Source organism: Chrysemys picta, chromosome 1 (genome assembly GCF_011386835.1).
Source record: "Chrysemys picta bellii isolate R12L10 chromosome 1, ASM1138683v2, whole genome shotgun sequence".
NCBI lineage: Eukaryota > Metazoa > Chordata > Testudines > Emydidae > Chrysemys > Chrysemys picta.
The window spans coordinates 127001043-127019419 of record NC_088791.1 but is presented as its reverse complement, the minus strand read 5'-3'; the positions used below and the strand labels follow the sequence as shown (position 1 = coordinate 127019419).

Sequence of the window (18377 nt, the reverse complement as noted above, 5' to 3'; positions counted from 1 at the left end):
GAAGCTAAATAAGAATCAAAGGTTGAGCTCAGCTTTAGAATTTATTTAGCTTCTAACTTATAAACAAGGATAAATTATGTACTAAATAACCCTAGCCCAGGCCAGTAAACTTGAAAGTTCTCAGTATGTTACTCTAGCTCACACCAATACACTTGGTCATTTTCTCTCTCCTCCCACTAAGCCAGGCAGTCACAGAGGACGATAAACTGCACTCCAGAGTCAGAACTCTCTACCACTCTGTTTTTGGAAGCATGCGACCACAAACAAGTTAACTGTAGGATAGAAGTGCCATGAGCTTAATGACAAGATTACTTGCTGCCATAATTTGTGACTGCAGCCAAAGAAAGATAGTGGTGCTGCGCTGTAGGAGTTGACAGAACACTATGTATAGAACACCTGTGCCATTCGGCTTCAGTTACTGAACTTGAGTGAGTATCTAATCAATGACCTATTCAGCGTTCAGTAGAAAAGGGCAATTCTTTAATATCAGTACATTTGTAGCTGTTCAGTTGAAGTTCAGCCAGGATATGGACTCTTCTTTCCCTCAAGGCTCACTGGTTCACTCCCTCAGAGCTACCCTGAGATCTTGGTACACCCTGCTGGGTAGTCTGAGACTCATGTGTGGTCTCTGTGGATGCCTCTCCTTCTGCCCTGCTTAAAGAGAAAGCTTTTAATTCTGATGCGGGTTTCTTAAGCTATAGGCCAGTCACATGACTGATTTGGAAAGATTAAAGCATCACTTATCACCAAGCTTGATTAAAAACCTACCCATCTTTTTTAGATGATTGTTTGCTCTTCAGTTATTGCATCTAGGACTTAATCTTATACCGTTTAGTCCAAAAGTCAGGCAGGATTCATGGCAAGCAAGACGAGGACTTTAAGACAGCAGTTCTAAGAATGAGTTTCTCCCCTCCACCCCATTAGAAAAACAGTGACCGTGTCAAGGTTTTTAAGCTACCCCTATGTAAGTTAGGGGAATGAACTCTTTAGGTAACTCTAAGCTTCACAGGGCCTAAGTTTGATCCTTGATGACTTATTAGAGGGGAGAAAACTAGTAAAGAGGCCATTCACAGAAGCTGAATCTGACAGGAGTTTACTCAAATTGTTATTCATTGCAGAGTGACAGTTGTAGTCATTTGCATCTCTTGGAAAGCAGGAAGAACCAATGCCCAAGTAACCATCCTTAGCAAGTGCAGCATTTGGTCTATATTCCAGGTCAGTAAGTGATCTCCCCAGCCTTCCTTTAGAACCTTGTACCCAGTTCAAGAGACGAAGTTATTCCCATTTTCTCATAGCAAGACCACATTCAGACTATAAGCAAGTGCAACTCCATGACTTATTGTGCTGCACCCACTTAAGTCAGCTGAGCACTAAGGCCAAGGTTCTAGTTTTTTGTTTGTTTGTTTAAAACAAAACAAACAAACAAACAAAAAAAGCAGAGTGATTTAGTATGTAGAAGGGACAGGTCACTAGCTTTCTTGGTCTGTTGTCATGACCCTCCCTATCAGGGGAAGATACTGCTTTTAGGTACAGATCAGAAGGTTGAGATACCTGTACTCTTGATTTTAGTCTCCCTCACAACACTTGTTTATTACACTAACTGAGAAGCTAGAACTCCCAGCTTGACACATTCATAATGAGGGGTCAGACCAATCATTTGATGGGTTAGACACTTGGTGGTGGTTAGTTCTGCTCTCAGACTGCAAAGTGTAATGGTAACTTACATGACAAAGAAGAATATGGAGGCAAGAAATCCAACAACTAGAAGGAACATAAGAGTGCTTAAGATTGAGGTGATGACAATCATTCCTCCACTCCTTCGCCCAGGCCAGGTATCAATTGTTGAAGCCTGTTTTACTAGGAGAGGTGGGATGAAGAAAAAAAAATATTACTGTACATATTTAGAGGTTCCAAGAGACCAGAAAGTGACTATAGACAGCATAAACTAGGGAAGTTAATGGCTCAAGCCTTCCCCACCCCCACAGTATCTGGTGTTACTTTTAAAGTTTATGTACTGCTGGTCTTGGCATTTCAACATCCTTCATTTGAAATCTTGAAGTCCTTTACAGAATTAATTTAAGCCTCAAAAATACCCCTGTAATAGAGAAATTTACCCACTTTAAATAGGTAAATCACTTAACCTCTCTATGCCTCTTTATCTAGTGGCTGCAGCAGAGGCAGAAATAGAATCCAGACCTAAGCTCAAACCACTACACAACCCCTCCCCCCCCCCCCAATCTTTGTCATGTTTGAGCTTTTTGTCCTGAGGGCATCAGGGGAGCAGTAGTATTCCAGAGTTACCTCCACCACTTAACTGTTATGCATCATTAAAGCTTTTGGGTCAGAGAGGACTGGAATTTGTTTCTTTAGCCAGCATCTTGGCAGGAAGTGACTAAATGTCCTAAAGCATATTTATTTCTTCCCCGAAGAGGGAGCAGTTGACCTTGGTTTTTGGTACTTACCCCTACTGGTTTTCATTGGATCAGACCAGAGAGTTTGGTCTTTCACAACACCTGCAACCACATCTACTAAGAGGTACTTAAACCTGGAAGCAGAGACAGGCAGGTTAATCATTCTAGCAGAGGCTTTGACAATCTGGCATATAAACCAATCCAATAGCTGCCAAAAAAAAAAAAAAAAGGGGAAGACTAGGTAATATCTTGTCAGAGATACATATAAAAGGGGTGGCTAGCTAGTCCAGAGGTTTTAGAGGGGAACAGAGGGAGTTAATACAAAATCCTCTCCCACCTGTCACATTAGATTTTTCAGTTTGTTCTTGAGTGTGCTTGTTAACTGTGCCAGTTGTTGACAACCTTCCAACAATAGTGTCTCCTAGTTAAATTCAGTATGACCTATAGTAAATTTCTGGGATGGTGTCCAAAGACTGAGTGTTGCAGGGCTCCCCTGGTACAGGAAAGCATGGAAGAGACAGTCAAGTTACCAGCTGGTGGATAATACTTGAGCAGATGAATAAGAGCTCTACAGGCACTGAGTCAGACACATTCAATGGCTTCTACAAGAGCCAGTTAAGACACAAGGTTTAGGGATCTCACTGTAACTTTAAGATAGTAATTTACTTGAGTTTCAACCCAACAGACACACCCTCACTGAAGGGTGTAAGTTGCATGGGTGGGGCAGTGAAGGTTATTTTTGCGTTTGGTTGTACTCAGAGCCACCCTTAATGGAGCATTGAGGCTCTGTTTCTGCAGTTGAAAGGAACAGTTTCACTATGTTCAATTAATGCAGTTTGCAAGTAAATTTTATACCAAGTTAACCTTAGTGTCAAGTGCAAGGACACCCCTATCCAAAAGAGAATTGTGAACTATACCTGTAGGTTGTATCATCGGCAAGAGGAGGGTTACAGGCACCGGGGAAGTTTGGGTCATATAAACAAGTCACATCGTCTCCCACTCTGAAGAGGTATTGTTTCAAGACATCTGAAACTTTTTTCACATTTACAACATCAGCCAGCAGGGGGGGCGATGCACAATTGGGCACATTAAACAATGCAGCCCTGTAAGGTCCAAGTTGTCCTCCGTTGGTGTCTTGGAAAGTGGTGTTGAGAGGTTTGCTGCTGTTGTCAGTCACAGCTGAGTTTACAGTGCTTGCTGCAGGAGAGATTGCATACTTAAGTAGAACATTTGTGACACGAGCCCTTCCCATCCACCCACCAATATTGAACCCTCAGCTTTGTCAAAAGGAAGTACCCAAACAAACCCACCATGTTCAATTTTAACTTTTAGGGGCCCAACAGACCATTTCCTTTGCCCCATACCCCCACAACATCACTACCAGTGGGCACAGCAGAGGCCAGAAGAGATACAGACCCAAGACCAGCACTGGTAGTGGGAGGGGAGCACTTTCTGTAGCACTGGTTCTGTCCTGCCAAGCCATGAATCAGTTTACTCTCAGAGGCCTTGTTCGCCTCCATCACAAGGCATGTAAGGAGCACCTGTGCTCTTATCTCCCCTATGCCTGTAGCTGTCTGACAAGACAGCCTGGGGAAAGAAGGAGTGCCTCTATGTGCTGCTCCCCTTCAGAGTGGAGTAAATTGTCAGGGTGTATTGCTCCCAAACAGCCTGAAAAGGGACATCAGGGGAAACCTGAGGGAGCTTGGAAGGCTAGTTAATTAAACCAGGTCCTCCCTCAAGTGACAAGCCAACAGTGGATCCTGTAGGCTTCCTTCCCACTGGGTGTTTGGGTCTGTGTAGCTACCCCAGCCCTCTCTGCTCCACGTCTGGGTTGGGGGGGGATGGGTGAATCCCTTGCTCTAAGAGGGCTCTAGGTATTCTCACTCACACACAAAGACAGGCTCCGTATATCCTTCCTAGCATTAGATCAAGACTCTCAGGAGGCCCACAGAGGGACAGCTGTCAACACTACAGCGATCAGGAAGGGGCTTGTGGGGGGAGGGGTGGGGACCAACCCAGCAAGCTCTGCTGATGCCCACAAACACTCTTTTACTTGAGCCTCTGACACTTTTAGTGGGTACAAATGCTCTCTCATTCCTGCCTCTGTAGGTGTCCCCCACCACAAGAACTGAGGAACAGCCTCTCAGCCCCTTCGGACAGCTCAGTATGTGAGGATGGAACAGAATCCCTCCCCACCCCAGGGCCAAGCTTCTCCTTACCAGTCAATCTTTGGGAAACACCCCACCTCATCCTCTCCCCTCATAGTGCTGAGGCTCTGACACAGAATGCAACCGCTCCTCTTCTCAGGTCATGCAGCTGCTCTTTGTAACTAGTCCCACCCCACCCCCACCGGTGAATGTACCAAGGAGCAGGGGCAGGATTTATCCCCTGCAGGAAGGAGAGGCAGCTGAACCAAACCCTCTGCCACCCAAATATTTCAAATAATGTAAGGCAACAGTCTGGCCTTTATTCACCCCAGCCCTCTCCTGCCCACCAGGGAGAGTGTCAGTACTGAGAGTGCAGCCACACTAAGGCCCAGCTTTAAGTATTTGATATGTGGTAATGCATTTAAATTTGCCAATCCAGGCCTCCCTCCCATCCCACAAGTCACCATGAAGTAGTAGTATGGTAGTTCATGGGCAAGTTTCATCTACCCTATAGTGTAATCCAAGAAAAAAATTCATGTGTCAGACATTAGTAACAACTGATCAAGTTAGCATAAAGCCTCACATCTAGTGGGGTTACCTTCTCAAACATTCAGTAGAGGATCTCTGCACATTATAAAGGCAGAGCATGTTCCTTTGATAGCAGGGAATAAGCCAAGTACTCCCAGGCTAGACAGGACTATACAATGTACACAAGGTTCTGAGGAAGTTAATTCCATGTCAGTAATGCCTCCCCTCACCCTGTGGGGTATCTTAGCATGATGAAATATGCTGTTTTCTAAGGCAGAGACAAACTTTAAAGAAAATGTCCTAGTTCAACAAGTAGTCAGGGAATGTTTCCTCATTTCAATGGCTGAATGCAATTCCTCCAAGCATAAGTTCTTCCTTTGTATCTGTGCATGTGTTTTATTTATGGAGTGCATGCTATGGAATTTACAGTATGTAGAACAGAAAGTAGTTTGAGAGGAGTTTCATAACAGATGGCTTTCAAGGTGGAATATTTTGAGACAAGCCAGATATCAGGAAAGTCTTTATAAAAACTTCTACAGATAGTGCACTTCCTGGAGCCATTATGAGAAACAGCTGTGTTTCAGTACTAAGGGCATGTCTTCATTAGCACTGCCGCAGCATCACTTTAATGTGACTGTGTAGTTGCGGCATAGCGCTGGGAGAGAGCAGCGCTATAAAAAAAACCACACACCCCCCCAAGGGAAATAGCTACCAGCGCTGGTGCACTGTCTACACTGGCACTTTACAGCGCTGAAACTTGCAGCGCTCAGGGGTGTGTTTTTTCACACCCCTGAGCGAGAAAGTTGCAGTGCTGTAAAGTACCAGTGTAGACAAGCCCCAAGACATCCCAGAATACTAGCACATTCACAGGTACTCAGACAGTTGAGTCTTTTGCAGGAGTTATCTTAAGGATTTAGTCAGAGTTGAGGTTCTTTAGTCATGGGAAGTAGGGATGTGCCTGTCAGCTAATTGAATTTCCTGTGCTATTAGTTTGTTACTGCCAGACTTACACAAGGTCTCATTTCCTGTCTCTGACTTGAGGAGAGAAAAATCTTGTAGCAACTATAGCCGTGTCAGTAGCTGCTGAGTTGTTACATGGCTTAGTTGAGCCTATTATTTGAAACCAAAATACACTCTTTGAAGGCTCATCCTTCTTTGCCTAGACTCGAGCCTCCTGATATTAGCTTGGCTCTGCTGAAGTCCACTTAGCACTCAAGTGTTGCTAAATTGACTGCCCATACAGTTTGCATCCTTTAAACAGCAAAGCTAGAAGCAGCAGCAATCTAAGCTTCCTTTTTACTACCCTCACTAGGAAGTCGCCTCATCTTTTTCCTTCATTAGAAAGTGTACTCATGTTTGAGCAGTCCAGTTAACTCAACTGATGCTAAATTGATCAGAATAGACAAGGACCAGTCATGTGCAACATTAGCACAGTTAGAGCACCCCTGACTAGCTGACAATAGTGAACATGCTTGGTTCTTGTCTATGCTGACCAGTCAGCCATAGTCAATATAACGTCAGCCAACTTCATTGTGATCATGCTGAAGTGCTAGAGCTAAAGTTTTTGTTAAGACCAGTCCTAGCAGAGAACAGGGAACAGACCGTCAACTGGTATAGATCAGCAAGGCTCCATTACAGCTAGTAGAGATATACCACTTTACACCCTCTGTGGATCTAGCTTTCGTTCTAGATGTACTTTAGCCCTTGTTCTCTTTGCCCTGGCTTCCAATTACAAGTGGACACTTGTCACACACACTGCCAGCAGAAGTGGAGGCCATCAAGTTTTAAAGAATTACATTACGTAGCTTCAAAGAGGGCAGGGGAGAGAAAGGAAATCAAGCAAGATTAGGGTTACCATATTTCAGCGAGCAAAAAAGAGGACGGGAGGAGCCCCGCCCTAGCCCCGCCCCTGCCCCTCCCACTTCCCGCCCCCCCTGACCTCCCAACCCTCCCCCCGTTCCTTGTCCCCTGACTACCCCCTCCTGGGACACCTGCCCCTAACTGCCCCCCAGGACTATCTAAGCCTCCCTGCCTCTTGTCCCCTGACTGCCCCAACCTTTATCCACACCCCCACCCCCAGACAGACCCCTGGGACTCCCACGCCCCATCCAACCACTCCCCACCCCCTGACAGCCCCCCCCCCCAGAACTCCCAACCCATCTAAACCCCTCTGCTCCCTGTCCCCTGACTGCTCTGATCCCTCTCCGCACTCCTGCCCCCTGACAGCCCCCCCCCGAACTCCCAACCCATCTAAACCCCTCTGCTCCCTGTCCCCTGACTGCTCCGATCCCTCTCCCCACTCCTGCCCCCTGACAGCTCCCCCCCAGAACTCCCAGCCCCCTACCCCCCCCCGCTCCTTGTCCCCTGACTGCCCCCTCCTGGGACCCCTGCTCCTAACTGCCCTCCAGAACCCCACCCCCTACCTAAGACTCCCTGTTCCTTGTCCCCTAACTGCCCCCTCCTAAGACCCCCCCCCCCCAACTGCCCACCAGGACCCTACCCCCTACCTGTACCCTGACTGCCCAAAACTTTCTCCACTCCCCCCAAAAAAGCCCCCCCCCCCGTTTCTTGACTGCCCCCTCCAGAACCTCCCTGCCCCTTCTCCTGCCCCCCCTTACCCTGCTGCTCAGAACAGGGTGTTGGGCTCTGTGCGAGCCGGACACGTGGCTAAGCTCCCCAGCACAACAAAACCCGGTCCCTGGCCCTGCACAACAAAACCCGGTCCCTGGTCCGGACCGGGTTGCAGGGGAGAGCTGCCCTTGTATCAGCACAAAGTGCTCTCGCTCCCGTTTTGCTACGCTGCATGGCAGAAACCGCTCCCAGTTGCAAAAGGGGAGGGCTGCACTTTGTGCTGAGACACTTGCTCAGAATGCAGGGCGGAGCTCCTCTCCAGCTGCTCCGGAGTCCAGCCCGGGACTTTCCTGCAGCCCTCCCAGCCGCTCGCTCTGCTGTGCCGGGGGAGGGGGAAATCCCGGACATTGTGAGTGCTTTACAAATTCCCCCCGGACGCTATTTTTAGCACAAAAAGGAGGACATGTCCGGGTAAATCCGGACGAATGGTAACCCTAAGCAAGATACTTACCAGAGTCAGCCATTGCATACAAGTAGACCACATAGGAGCTACCTGGAGACAGTGAATCATCAAACACACAGAAAGGTTTCTCTAGAGCAATTGTAGTAAGGGTAGGATTATTTGTAGCAAGTTTGGGGTTTGCAATCTGAGGCCTCAAATTCTGAGCTAGAAGAGACAGGGAATAGAAAAGTGTAATATTTAATCAGTTGCCCCGTCAGATATAACCACAATGTTTATCTAAGACAATTTCAAATGAGAGGTGGGTTTGGACCCTGTACTGGGAATATTTCTGAGCCATGCTCCATCCTTCTCACACCCCACCCTCTTTTCTGGAAAGAGAACAAAGCCACAAGCAATACAGTCACTTCTTGCAACCTCTGGATACAGTTAGTGCTAGCAAGGAACTCAGGGGCAAATCTATTATATCCTCAAGTGGACTAGAGAGCAATTTCAGCAAGTCCTGAGTAGAGGGACAGAGGAGGGTGCATTCATTCTCTAGGTCTCCTGACTTAGAGGAAAAAAGAAAAAAAAAAGTAGTTTGAGAATAGAGCAATGCTAAAAATATTGTCTTAAAAAAAAAGGAGAGAGAGCACAAGCACACGCAAGTAGGGATTAGTGCTAGACGCCCACACCTCACCCCATCTCCAAGTCTTTCAGAGCAGTATAAGCAACAACCCCTGCAAAAAGCTTTATGCTCAAGACAGAGTCTGGTGACACTTCTCAGCCCCACCCCCCAGTTTCCCTACTACTTCAAACACTGGACCAACTTAGAACAAAGACAAGACTCGGTTTGCTTGGGACTGCTATTGCTTGAAGCAAAGCCATTTAAATACAGATTTGCAATCCCTAATCATCCCCGCTCTGCCCCCAAAACTCGGTGGGTAGGGGAAAAACATCTAAAGCCTTTAAATTAAGACAGGGGAAATAAAAACAGTTCATTGTTTGTGATCACAGACCAGAAAGTGAGGAGAACTTGAATCTCAATGGGAGAGATCACAGGCAGACAGATACCACTTACCCACACACAGCTGCCCCAGCCAGCAAAGAGCTAGCACAACCCAATGGCCCTGCATGCTCAGGCACTGTAGAGAATCCCCCACAAAAACTATGCTAGAGGATAGCTGTTGACCAAAAATCACTGCAACAGCTCGTTGCTTTGTATCCTCTGTGCTTGAATTGAGCACACCTGAATCTTCTCACCTGCCAGTAAGTAACCTGCAGTGTTGTGCCCTAACTAACCCGACAGCCTCTCCCTCCAGCCAATCAGCAGTTGGCTTTGCAATCCCTGTCTCCTATTGCATTCCTTCTCTCTCCCCCCCAGCACACACAAGTGTATCTAGGCTGCAGGTGAAGCAGGGGATAGAGGCACTGTCCCTGCCCAACATCATCTCTTAAGGCGTGGAGAGAGGCACAGTCCATCTCCCACAGGTGCAGCTGCAATGTGTTTCCATCATCCCTTTAAATGGCTTTGGTCCTGCCCCACTGTTTCCCTTTCACACTTGCTGGGAAAGGGGGCTGAGATCATTTGTATGAGGGTGTGGGTTAGAGGTAAACCTTAAAAGAAGCCCAAATGGGGTGGGGGGGACTGATTATTTGAATCCTGATTCTGATCTAATTTTTGAAATGGTCCTGTCTGAAGCCAAATTCTGAATTTATCCAGCCATGAATTTAGGGGTCAAAACTGAGCTCTGAATTTTGCTTCTTGGGGTTATCTTGTATAAAAAACACAATGGATCTGATTCCTGTTATACTAATGTGAATCAGAGGTAAATTCACTGAAGTCAATGGAATTGCACCAATGGCAAACCAGCGTGAGAGAATTGGACTTGTTTTATTGAATTATTGAAGTGGGAAGATTGTGGGCCTTCCTCATTATGTACTGCTGTCATTGATGATATATGGGGTTCCAGCTCTGACCATGGAGCTGATAATCCCATATTTTAAAATAAACAAAACAAGGCAAAAGAACCATCCCAGTTCCCTAAAAAAATTTACAGCATAAGTGGGCCAAATTATTCTTGAAGCAATTGCAGTTAGTACAGATTTATACCACTATCATTATGATCCAACTTTATCTCCCTAATTGTACTTTTTTAGGATAAACCACTTGCCCCTAAAAACTCTGTGAAATTGTAATCAAACGGTTATAATGTAGCTTCCTCCTCCTATGTGTCTCATTCTGTATCGCATTTTATACATCAGTTTAAATGTATTAGGTTTGAATCTCCTCTCACACCACTGTTACAAGGGTACAGTATAACTCCACTGACTACAGGGAGTTATTCCTAATTTACATTGGTGTCTGTGTGATCAGACTCAGTCCCAGTGTTTCTTACAACACAGTAATGTATTCTGTGTTGGAACAGCTCCATTGAAGTCAATAGCGATAAACCAGAAAAGAATTCATCCCTCTGATTTCTATTTTCTGTGATGCTATTTGATAACATTTGCACTGGGAGGTTTGTTTGCACAACCTTTTTACTGACCTGCTAAAGAGCATTTTTGTCCATTAATGCATAACATAAGGCAATACATACGATGCATAGGGAAGAAGGCCAAAAATGAAAAAAAATCTGAATATTCAGCAGAAACAGAGTTTACTGAACCTCAGGTTCCCTTCATCCTTTAGTCAAGCCAGTGCTTTCTTAAACAACTAGCCCTGTTAGAGCTGATCTCAAATTCCTCACTCAGGTAAAACTCCCAGTGTGAGTTTTGATAAGCTCAGGAGTGTGGAGTCAGACACATTATTTGCACAATCTCCAAACAATTAAGTGAGGAAATCGAGGAAAACAGAGATGAAAAATCCTCTATTTCATCTCATGCAATCCATTATCACTGCATGATTATTCCCCACCGTACATTTTCCTGCATTTTAACAAAAAATCAGATAAGAATAAAAGTAAAACAAAAATCAACAAATTAAGGCCCAGAAAAAGTCTTCCTATTAATTTCAGTTTTAAAATAATAATTTGCTTTGATTTGTAATGATCAAACAGCTGAATCCTGCAGTGGGAATTCTGCCTGAGTGAGGATTGTGGTATCTGTTCCTCAGGCCCTGATCCTGCAAAGACTTATACAGGTATTTAATTTTACTACCATGAGCAGTTCCATTGATTAAGCAGTTAAGCACCTGTGTAAGTGTTTTCAGGACTGGGGCCTTATTCATTATTTTTCATAAGGAGAAATACAGAGAGATTTATTTATTCAGATTTATTCAGGTTTAATTTAGTATGAAGTCATCTAATCTTTCAGTGTAGCTGAACAGCCATTCACAATGAGAACATTATTGTGTATATTGTATTATTTCAAAATTATTTCATGTTTCAATGTATCCGAAACAGAGGTAGAAAAATAGTACAAGGAGCAGTCTCAGCTACATCATAATTTTGAAACTTCTTATCTATCTGTGCCAATAGAGGAACCCTAAGTTAGGGCTAGATTTCATCCTCATTTACACTGACATAAGTCCACAATAACATCATGGAAGGCAGTTAGTATGGGTTTATATTGATGTAACTGAGAACAGAATTTGACCCGTATTTATTTTGACTAGGGCTGTCGATTAATCACAGTTAACTCACACGATTTACTCAAAAATATTAATTGCGATTCATTGCAGTTTTAATCACTCTGTTAAACAATAGAATACCAATTGAAATTTATTAACTATTTTGGATGTGTTTCTATATTTTCATATAGTATTCTGTGTTGTAATTGAAATAAAATTGTATATTGTTTATTACAAATATTTGCACTGTAAAAATGATATAAGAAATAGTATTTTTCAATTCACCTCATGCAAGTACTGTAGTGCAATCTCTTTGTCGTGAAAGTGCAACTTACAAATGTAGATTTTTTTTGTTACATAACTTCACTCAAAAACAAAACAGTGTCAAACTTCAGAGCCTACAAGTCCACTCAGTCCTACTTCTTGTTCAACCAATCGCTAAGACAGACAAGTTTGTTTTCATTTACAGGAGATAATGCTGCCCACTTCTTATTTACAATGTCACCAGAAAGTGAGAACAGGTATTTGCATGGCACTTTTGCAAGGTATTTACGTGCCAGATGTGCTAAACATTCGTAGGCCCCTTCATGCTTCGACCACCTTTCAAGAGGACATGCTTCCATGCTGATGATGCGCGTTAAAAAAATAATGTGTTAATTAAATTTGTGACTGAACTCCTTGGGGGAGAATTGTATGTCCCCCGTTCTATTTTAGCTGCATTCTGCCACATATTTCATGTTATAACAGTCTCGAATGATGACCCAGCACATTTTCATTTTAAAAACATTTTCACTGCAGATTTGACAAAACGCAAAGAAGGTAGCAATGTGAGATTTCTAAAGATAGCTACAGCACTCGACCCAAGGTTTAAGAATCTGAAGTGCCTTCCAAAATCTGAGAGGGACGAGGTGTGGAGCATGTTTTCAGAAGTCTTAAAAGAGCAACACTCCAATGCAGAAACTACAGAACTCGAACCACCAAAAAAGAAAATCAAGCTTCTGCTGGTGGCATCTGACTCAGATAATAAAAATGAACATGCATCAGTTTACACTGCTTTGGATTCTTCTCATCTAGAACCAATCATCAGCGTGGACGTATGTAGCCTGGAATGGTGGTTGAAGCATGAAGGGAGGACATATGAATCTTTAGTGCGACGCTGGCTACAACAGTGCCATGAGAACGCCTGTTCTCACTTTCAGGTGACATTGTAAACAAGAAGCGGGCAGCATTATCTTCTGCAAATGTAAACAAACTTGTTTGTCTGAGCAATTGGCTGAACAAGAAGTAGGACTGAGTGGACTTGCAGGCTCTAAAATTTTACATTGTTTTATTTTTGAATGCAGTTTTTTTCTACATAATTCTACATTTGTAAGTTCAACTTTCATGATAAAGAGATTGCACTACAGTATTGGTATTAGGTGAATTGAAAAATACTATTTCTTTTGTTTTGTACAGTACAAATACTTGTAATCAAAAATATATATTAAGTGAGCACTATACACTGTATTCTGTGTTGTAATTGAAATAGGTATATTTGAAAATGTAGAAAACATCCAAAAATATTTAAATAAATGGTATTCATAGAATCATAGAACTGGAAGGGCCCTCGAGAGGTCAGCTAGTCCAGTCCCCTGCACTCAAGGCAGGACAAAGTATTATCTAGACCAGTGCATCTCAAACTTTTTTACTGTTGACCCCTTCCACATAGCAAGCCTCTGAGTGTGATCCCCCTTATAAATTAAAAACACTTTTAAATATATTTAACACTATTATAAAGGTGGAGGCAAAGCGGGGTTTGGGGTGGAGGTTGACATCTCGCGATCCCCCATGAATAACTTTGCGACCCCCTGAGGGGTCCTGACCCCCAGTTTGAGAACCCCTGATCTAGACCATCCCTGACAGGTGTTTGTCCAACCTGCTCTTAAAAATCCCCAATGATGGAGATTCCACAACCTCCCTAGGCAATTTATTCTCGTGTTTAACCACTCTGACAGGAAGTTTTTCTTAATGTCCAACCTAAATCGCCCTTGCTGCAATTTAAGCCCATTGCTTCTTGTCCTAGCCTCAGAGGTTAAGAAGAACAATTTTTCTTCCTCCTCCTTGTAACAGCCTTTTATGTACTTGAACACTGTTGTCATGTCCCCTCTCAGTCTTCTCTTCTCCAGACTAAACAAACCCAAGTTTTTTCAATCTTCCCTTATAGGTCATATTTTCTAGATCTTTAATCATTTTTGTTGCTCTTCTCTGGACTTTCTTTCAATTTATCCACATCTTTCCTGAAATGTGGTGCCCAGAACTGGATACAATACTCAAGTTAAGGCCTAATCAGCGCCGAGTAGAGAGGAAGAATTACTTCTCGTGTCTTGCTTATAATACTCCTGTTAATACATCCCAGAATGATATTTGGGTTTTTTTGCAACAGCATTACACTGTTGACTCATATTTAGGTTGTGATCCACTATGACCCCCAGATCCCTTTCTCCAGTACTCCTTCCTAGGCAGTCATTTATTTCCCATTTTGTATGTGTACAACTGATTGTTCCTTCCTAAGTGGAGTACTTTGCATTTGTCCTTATTGAATTTCATCATATTTACTTCAGACCATTTCTTCAGTTTGTCCAGATCATTTTGAATTTTAATCCTATCCTCCAAAGCATTTGCAACTCCTCCCACCTTGGTATCATCTGCAAACTTTATAAGTGTATTCTCTATGCCGTTATCTAAATCATTGATGAAGATACTGAACAGAACCGGACCCAGAACCGATCCCTACAGGACCCCACTCGTTATGCCCTTCCAGCATGACTGTGAACCACTGATAACTACTTTCTGGGAACAATTTTCCAACCAGTTATTCACCCACCTTATAGTAGTTCCATCTAGGTTGTATTTCCCTAGTTTGTTTATGAGAGATTATGCGAGACAGTATCAAAAGCCTTACTAAAGTCAAGATATACTACATCTACCGCTTCTCCCCTATACACAAGGCTTGTTACCCTGTCAAAGAAAGTGATCAGGTTGGTTCGATATGATTTGTTCTTGACAAATCCATGCTGACTGTTATTTATCACCTTATTATCTTCTAGGTGTTTGCAAATTGATTGCTTAATTATTTGCTCCATTATCTTTCTGGGTACAGAAGTTAAGCTGACTGGTCTGTAATTCCCCGGGTTGTCCTTATTTCCCTTTTTATAGATGGGCACTATATTTGCCCTTTTCCAGTGGTCTGGAATGTCTCCCATCTTCCATGACTTTTCAAAGATAATTGCTAATGGCTCAGATATCTCCCCAATTAGCTCCTTGAATATTCTAGGATGCATTTCATCATGCCCTGGTGATTTGAAGACATCTAACTTGTCTAAGTAATTTTTGACTTGTTCTTTCCCTATTTTAGACTCTGATCCTACCTCATTTTCACTGGCATTCACTATGTTACATTTCTAATCACCACCAACCTTCTTGGTGAAAACTGAAACAAAGAAGTCATTAAGCACCTCTGCCATTTCTACATTTTCTGTTATTGTCTTCCCCCCTCATTGAATAACAGGCCTACTCTGTCTTTGGTCTTTCTCTTGCTTCTAATGTATTTGTAGAATGTTTTCTTGTTTCCTTTTATGTCCCTAGCTAGTTTGATCTCATTTTGTGCCTTGGGTTTTCTAATTGTATCCCTACATACTTGTGTTATTTGTTTATATTCATCCTTTGTAATTTGACCAAGTTTCCACTCTTTGTAGGACTCTTTTTTGAGTTTTAGATCATTGAAGATCTCATGGTTAAGCCAGGGTGGTCTCTTGCCATACTTCCTATCTTTCCTACGCAGTGGGATTGTTTGCTCTTATGCCTTAATAATGTCTCTTTGAAAAACTGCCAACTGTTTTTCCCCTTAGAGTCTAGCTTCCCATTGGATTTTACCTACCAACTCCCTGAATTTGCTAAAGTCTGCCTTCTTGAAACCACTGTCTTTATTGTGCTGTTCTCCCTCCTACCATTCCTTAGAATTGTGAACTCTACCATTTCATGATCACTTTCACCCAAGCTGCCTTCCACTTTCAAATTCTCAACCAGTTCCTCCCTATTTGTCAAAATCAAATCTAGAACAGCCTCCCCCCAGCAGCTTTCTCCACCTTAGGAAATAAAAAATGGTCTCCAATACGTTCCAAGAACTTGTTGGATAATCTGTGCCCTGCTGTGTTATTTTCTCAACAGATGTCTGGGTAGTTGAAGTCCCCCATCACCACCAAGTCCTGTGCTTTGGATGATTTTGTTAGTTGTTTAAAAAAAGCCTCATCCACCTCTACTTCCTGGTTTGGTGGTCTGTAGTAGACCCTTACCATGACATCACCCTTGTTTTTTACCCCTTTTATCCTTACCCAGAGACTTTCAACAAGTCTGTCTCTTATTTCTATCTCAACCTCAGTCCAGGTGTATACATTTTTAATATATAAGGCAACACCTCCTCCCTTTTTTACCTGCCTGTCCTTCCTGAGCAAGCTGTATCCTTCTATACCAATATTCCAGTCATGCATATTATCCCACCAAGTCTCAGTGATGCCAACTATGTCATAGTTGTGTTTATTTACTAGCATTTCAAGTTCTCCCTGCTTATTCCCCATACTTCTCGCATTACTATACAGACATCTAAGATACTGATTTGATCCCCCCGCCTAGTTCTGTCTTGTCTCTCCCTTATTTCTGCTATAACAGCCCCCCAGATTCCGACCCTTCTCCTAGGTCTCCATGTTTTTGACTTACCCATGGGCTTTGGTCACCTGGTTTAAAGCCCTCGGATTAGCCAGTCTGTATTCTATTGTTGTTTAACAGTGCAATTGTGATTAATTGTGATTAATTTTTTTTATTGCACGATAAATTTTTTTAATCGCTTGACAGCCCTAATTTTGACCCACATGTTACCTTCCTGTGCCAAAGCAAGCACTGGGGAAGAAATCAATATAAATCTCTATGGAAATCCAGAATCCCTACTGGAGCAACAGGACCAAATTTCTGCTCTAAGTTATACTAGTGCAATTCTGGAATAACTCCATTGCAGCCCATAGAGTTATTTTGGATGTACACCTTTGTCACAGAGAGCAGAGTTTTGCCTAAACTCTGAGCATTCCCACTTGCTCAATCTCATGCGAGTATGGAGTAGATAGGAGGTGGGGCCGAAAAGAGATCCATGAGGATCTGGAGTCTAAACCTAGAATATCTAGCTGCATACTGGGGCTAACGGAATTACAATGTCCAATCTGGAGATAACTGTGGTGACTTCCTATCATCCAAGCAGGTTTGTCGCCATGTCAGTCCCAAGATATTAGAGAGACCAGATGGGTGAGGTAATATCTTTTATGGGACTAACTTCTGTTGGTGAGAGAGAGAAGCTTTCAAGCTACACAGAGCTGTTCTTCAAGTCTGGGAAAGGTATTAAGAGTGTCACAGCTAAATACAAGATCGAACACATAGTTGAGCATAAGTAGCTCATTATTATAAGAGATCATTCAAGTCACAGGGAAAAAAAGGAGGGTGTGTAGGTTACAGATGGATGTAATAAACCATAAAGCCAGTGTCTTTATTAAGACTATGATTTTTGGTGCTTAGCAAAGTTATGAATTTAAGCTCCCAGGCTCAACTTTTGAAAGTGTTGTGCAGGTTTCTTTTGAGGATGAGGACTGATAGGTCCGATATAGAGTGATCGCTTTGTGAAAAGTATTCACCCACAGGTGATAGGGTGTTTTTTGTCCTTTATCATTTCCTGTGTGAATTCATTCGAGAGTGTAGTGAATGTCTTCGTTTCACCCACATAGTTGTTATAGGGGCATTTAGTCCACTAGATGAGGTACACCACATGTTGTGATAGGCATGTGTAGGATCCAGGCAGGATGTGATTCCTCTTTGAATTGGTGTGTCCTGGTCTGTGCAGAGCTTTCTTCTGATGATGAGTTTGGAGAGGCTTGGGGGTTGTTTGAAGGCCAGAAGAGGGGTTCAGGAAATATTTCTTTCAGGATGGGATCCCCGTTGAGTATGACCTGTAGATATTTGATGATACCCCATATGGGTTCCATTGTGGGGTTGTAAGTTATAACTAGGGCTGTGCGATCGGAAAGGGTATTTGGGTGGCCTGTTCCATGATGTGATCTATTTCTCTTGTGGAGTGTCCTTGTTTGGTGAAGACGGTGTTAAGATGTATATCCCGGACTTTCTCCTCAGAGCATATTCTGTGGTATCTGAGTACCTGGCTGCAGATAACAATTTTCTTGGTATGTTTGGGGTGGTTACTGGATCTGTGAAGGTAGGTGTGATCTGTAGATTTCTTGTATATAGTTATCTGTAGGGTACCATTGTTGAAGCTAATCATGATGTCCAGGAAGCTGATGCTAGTGTGTGAGTGGTCCAGAGAGAATTTAATGGATGCATAGTGGTTGTTGAAGTTGTGGTGGAAATATTTTAAGTCGTCTGTCCAGAGGATGAAAATATCATAGATATATCTCAGGTATCTCATTGGTTTTGTGGTGCATTTGTCCAGAAATTCTTCTTCAAGGTGGCCCATGACAAGGTTGGCATATTGGGGAGCCATTCTAGTACCCATGGCTATTCCCATGGTCCTCAACCTTGATGATTATGTTAATGAGGCCATTTGACAACTCTCCAACACCATCTACTATAAAGAAAACAAAGAAGACCCACACCCCAGTTTGCCCAGAAATAGAAGGATG

The 18377-nt window shown here is 43.1% G+C and overlaps 1 protein-coding gene across 2 annotated transcripts; it reads right to left on the bottom strand.

The window, feature by feature from the left end:
* Nucleotides 1-458: 458 nt before the first annotated feature.
* On the bottom strand, nt 459-9352 carry UPK3A (uroplakin 3A). Of its 2 annotated transcripts, XM_024100405.3 has the most exons (6): nt 9178-9352; nt 8169-8324; nt 3329-3608; nt 2463-2545; nt 1725-1857; nt 459-651 (listed from the first exon to the last, which is right to left on the bottom strand). In XM_024100405.3, exons 1-6 carry the CDS (start codon nt 9230-9232, stop codon nt 552-554), a joined length of 807 nt encoding a protein of 268 aa, XP_023956173.2. In that variant the 5' UTR covers nt 9233-9352; the 3' UTR covers nt 459-551. The 2 variants fall into 2 exon arrangements, with proteins under 2 accessions (XP_023956173.2, XP_065426059.1); XM_065569987.1 differs by lacking the exons at nt 8169-8324; nt 9178-9352 and adding an exon at nt 3828-3978.
* Nucleotides 9353-18377: the final 9025 nt, after the last annotated feature.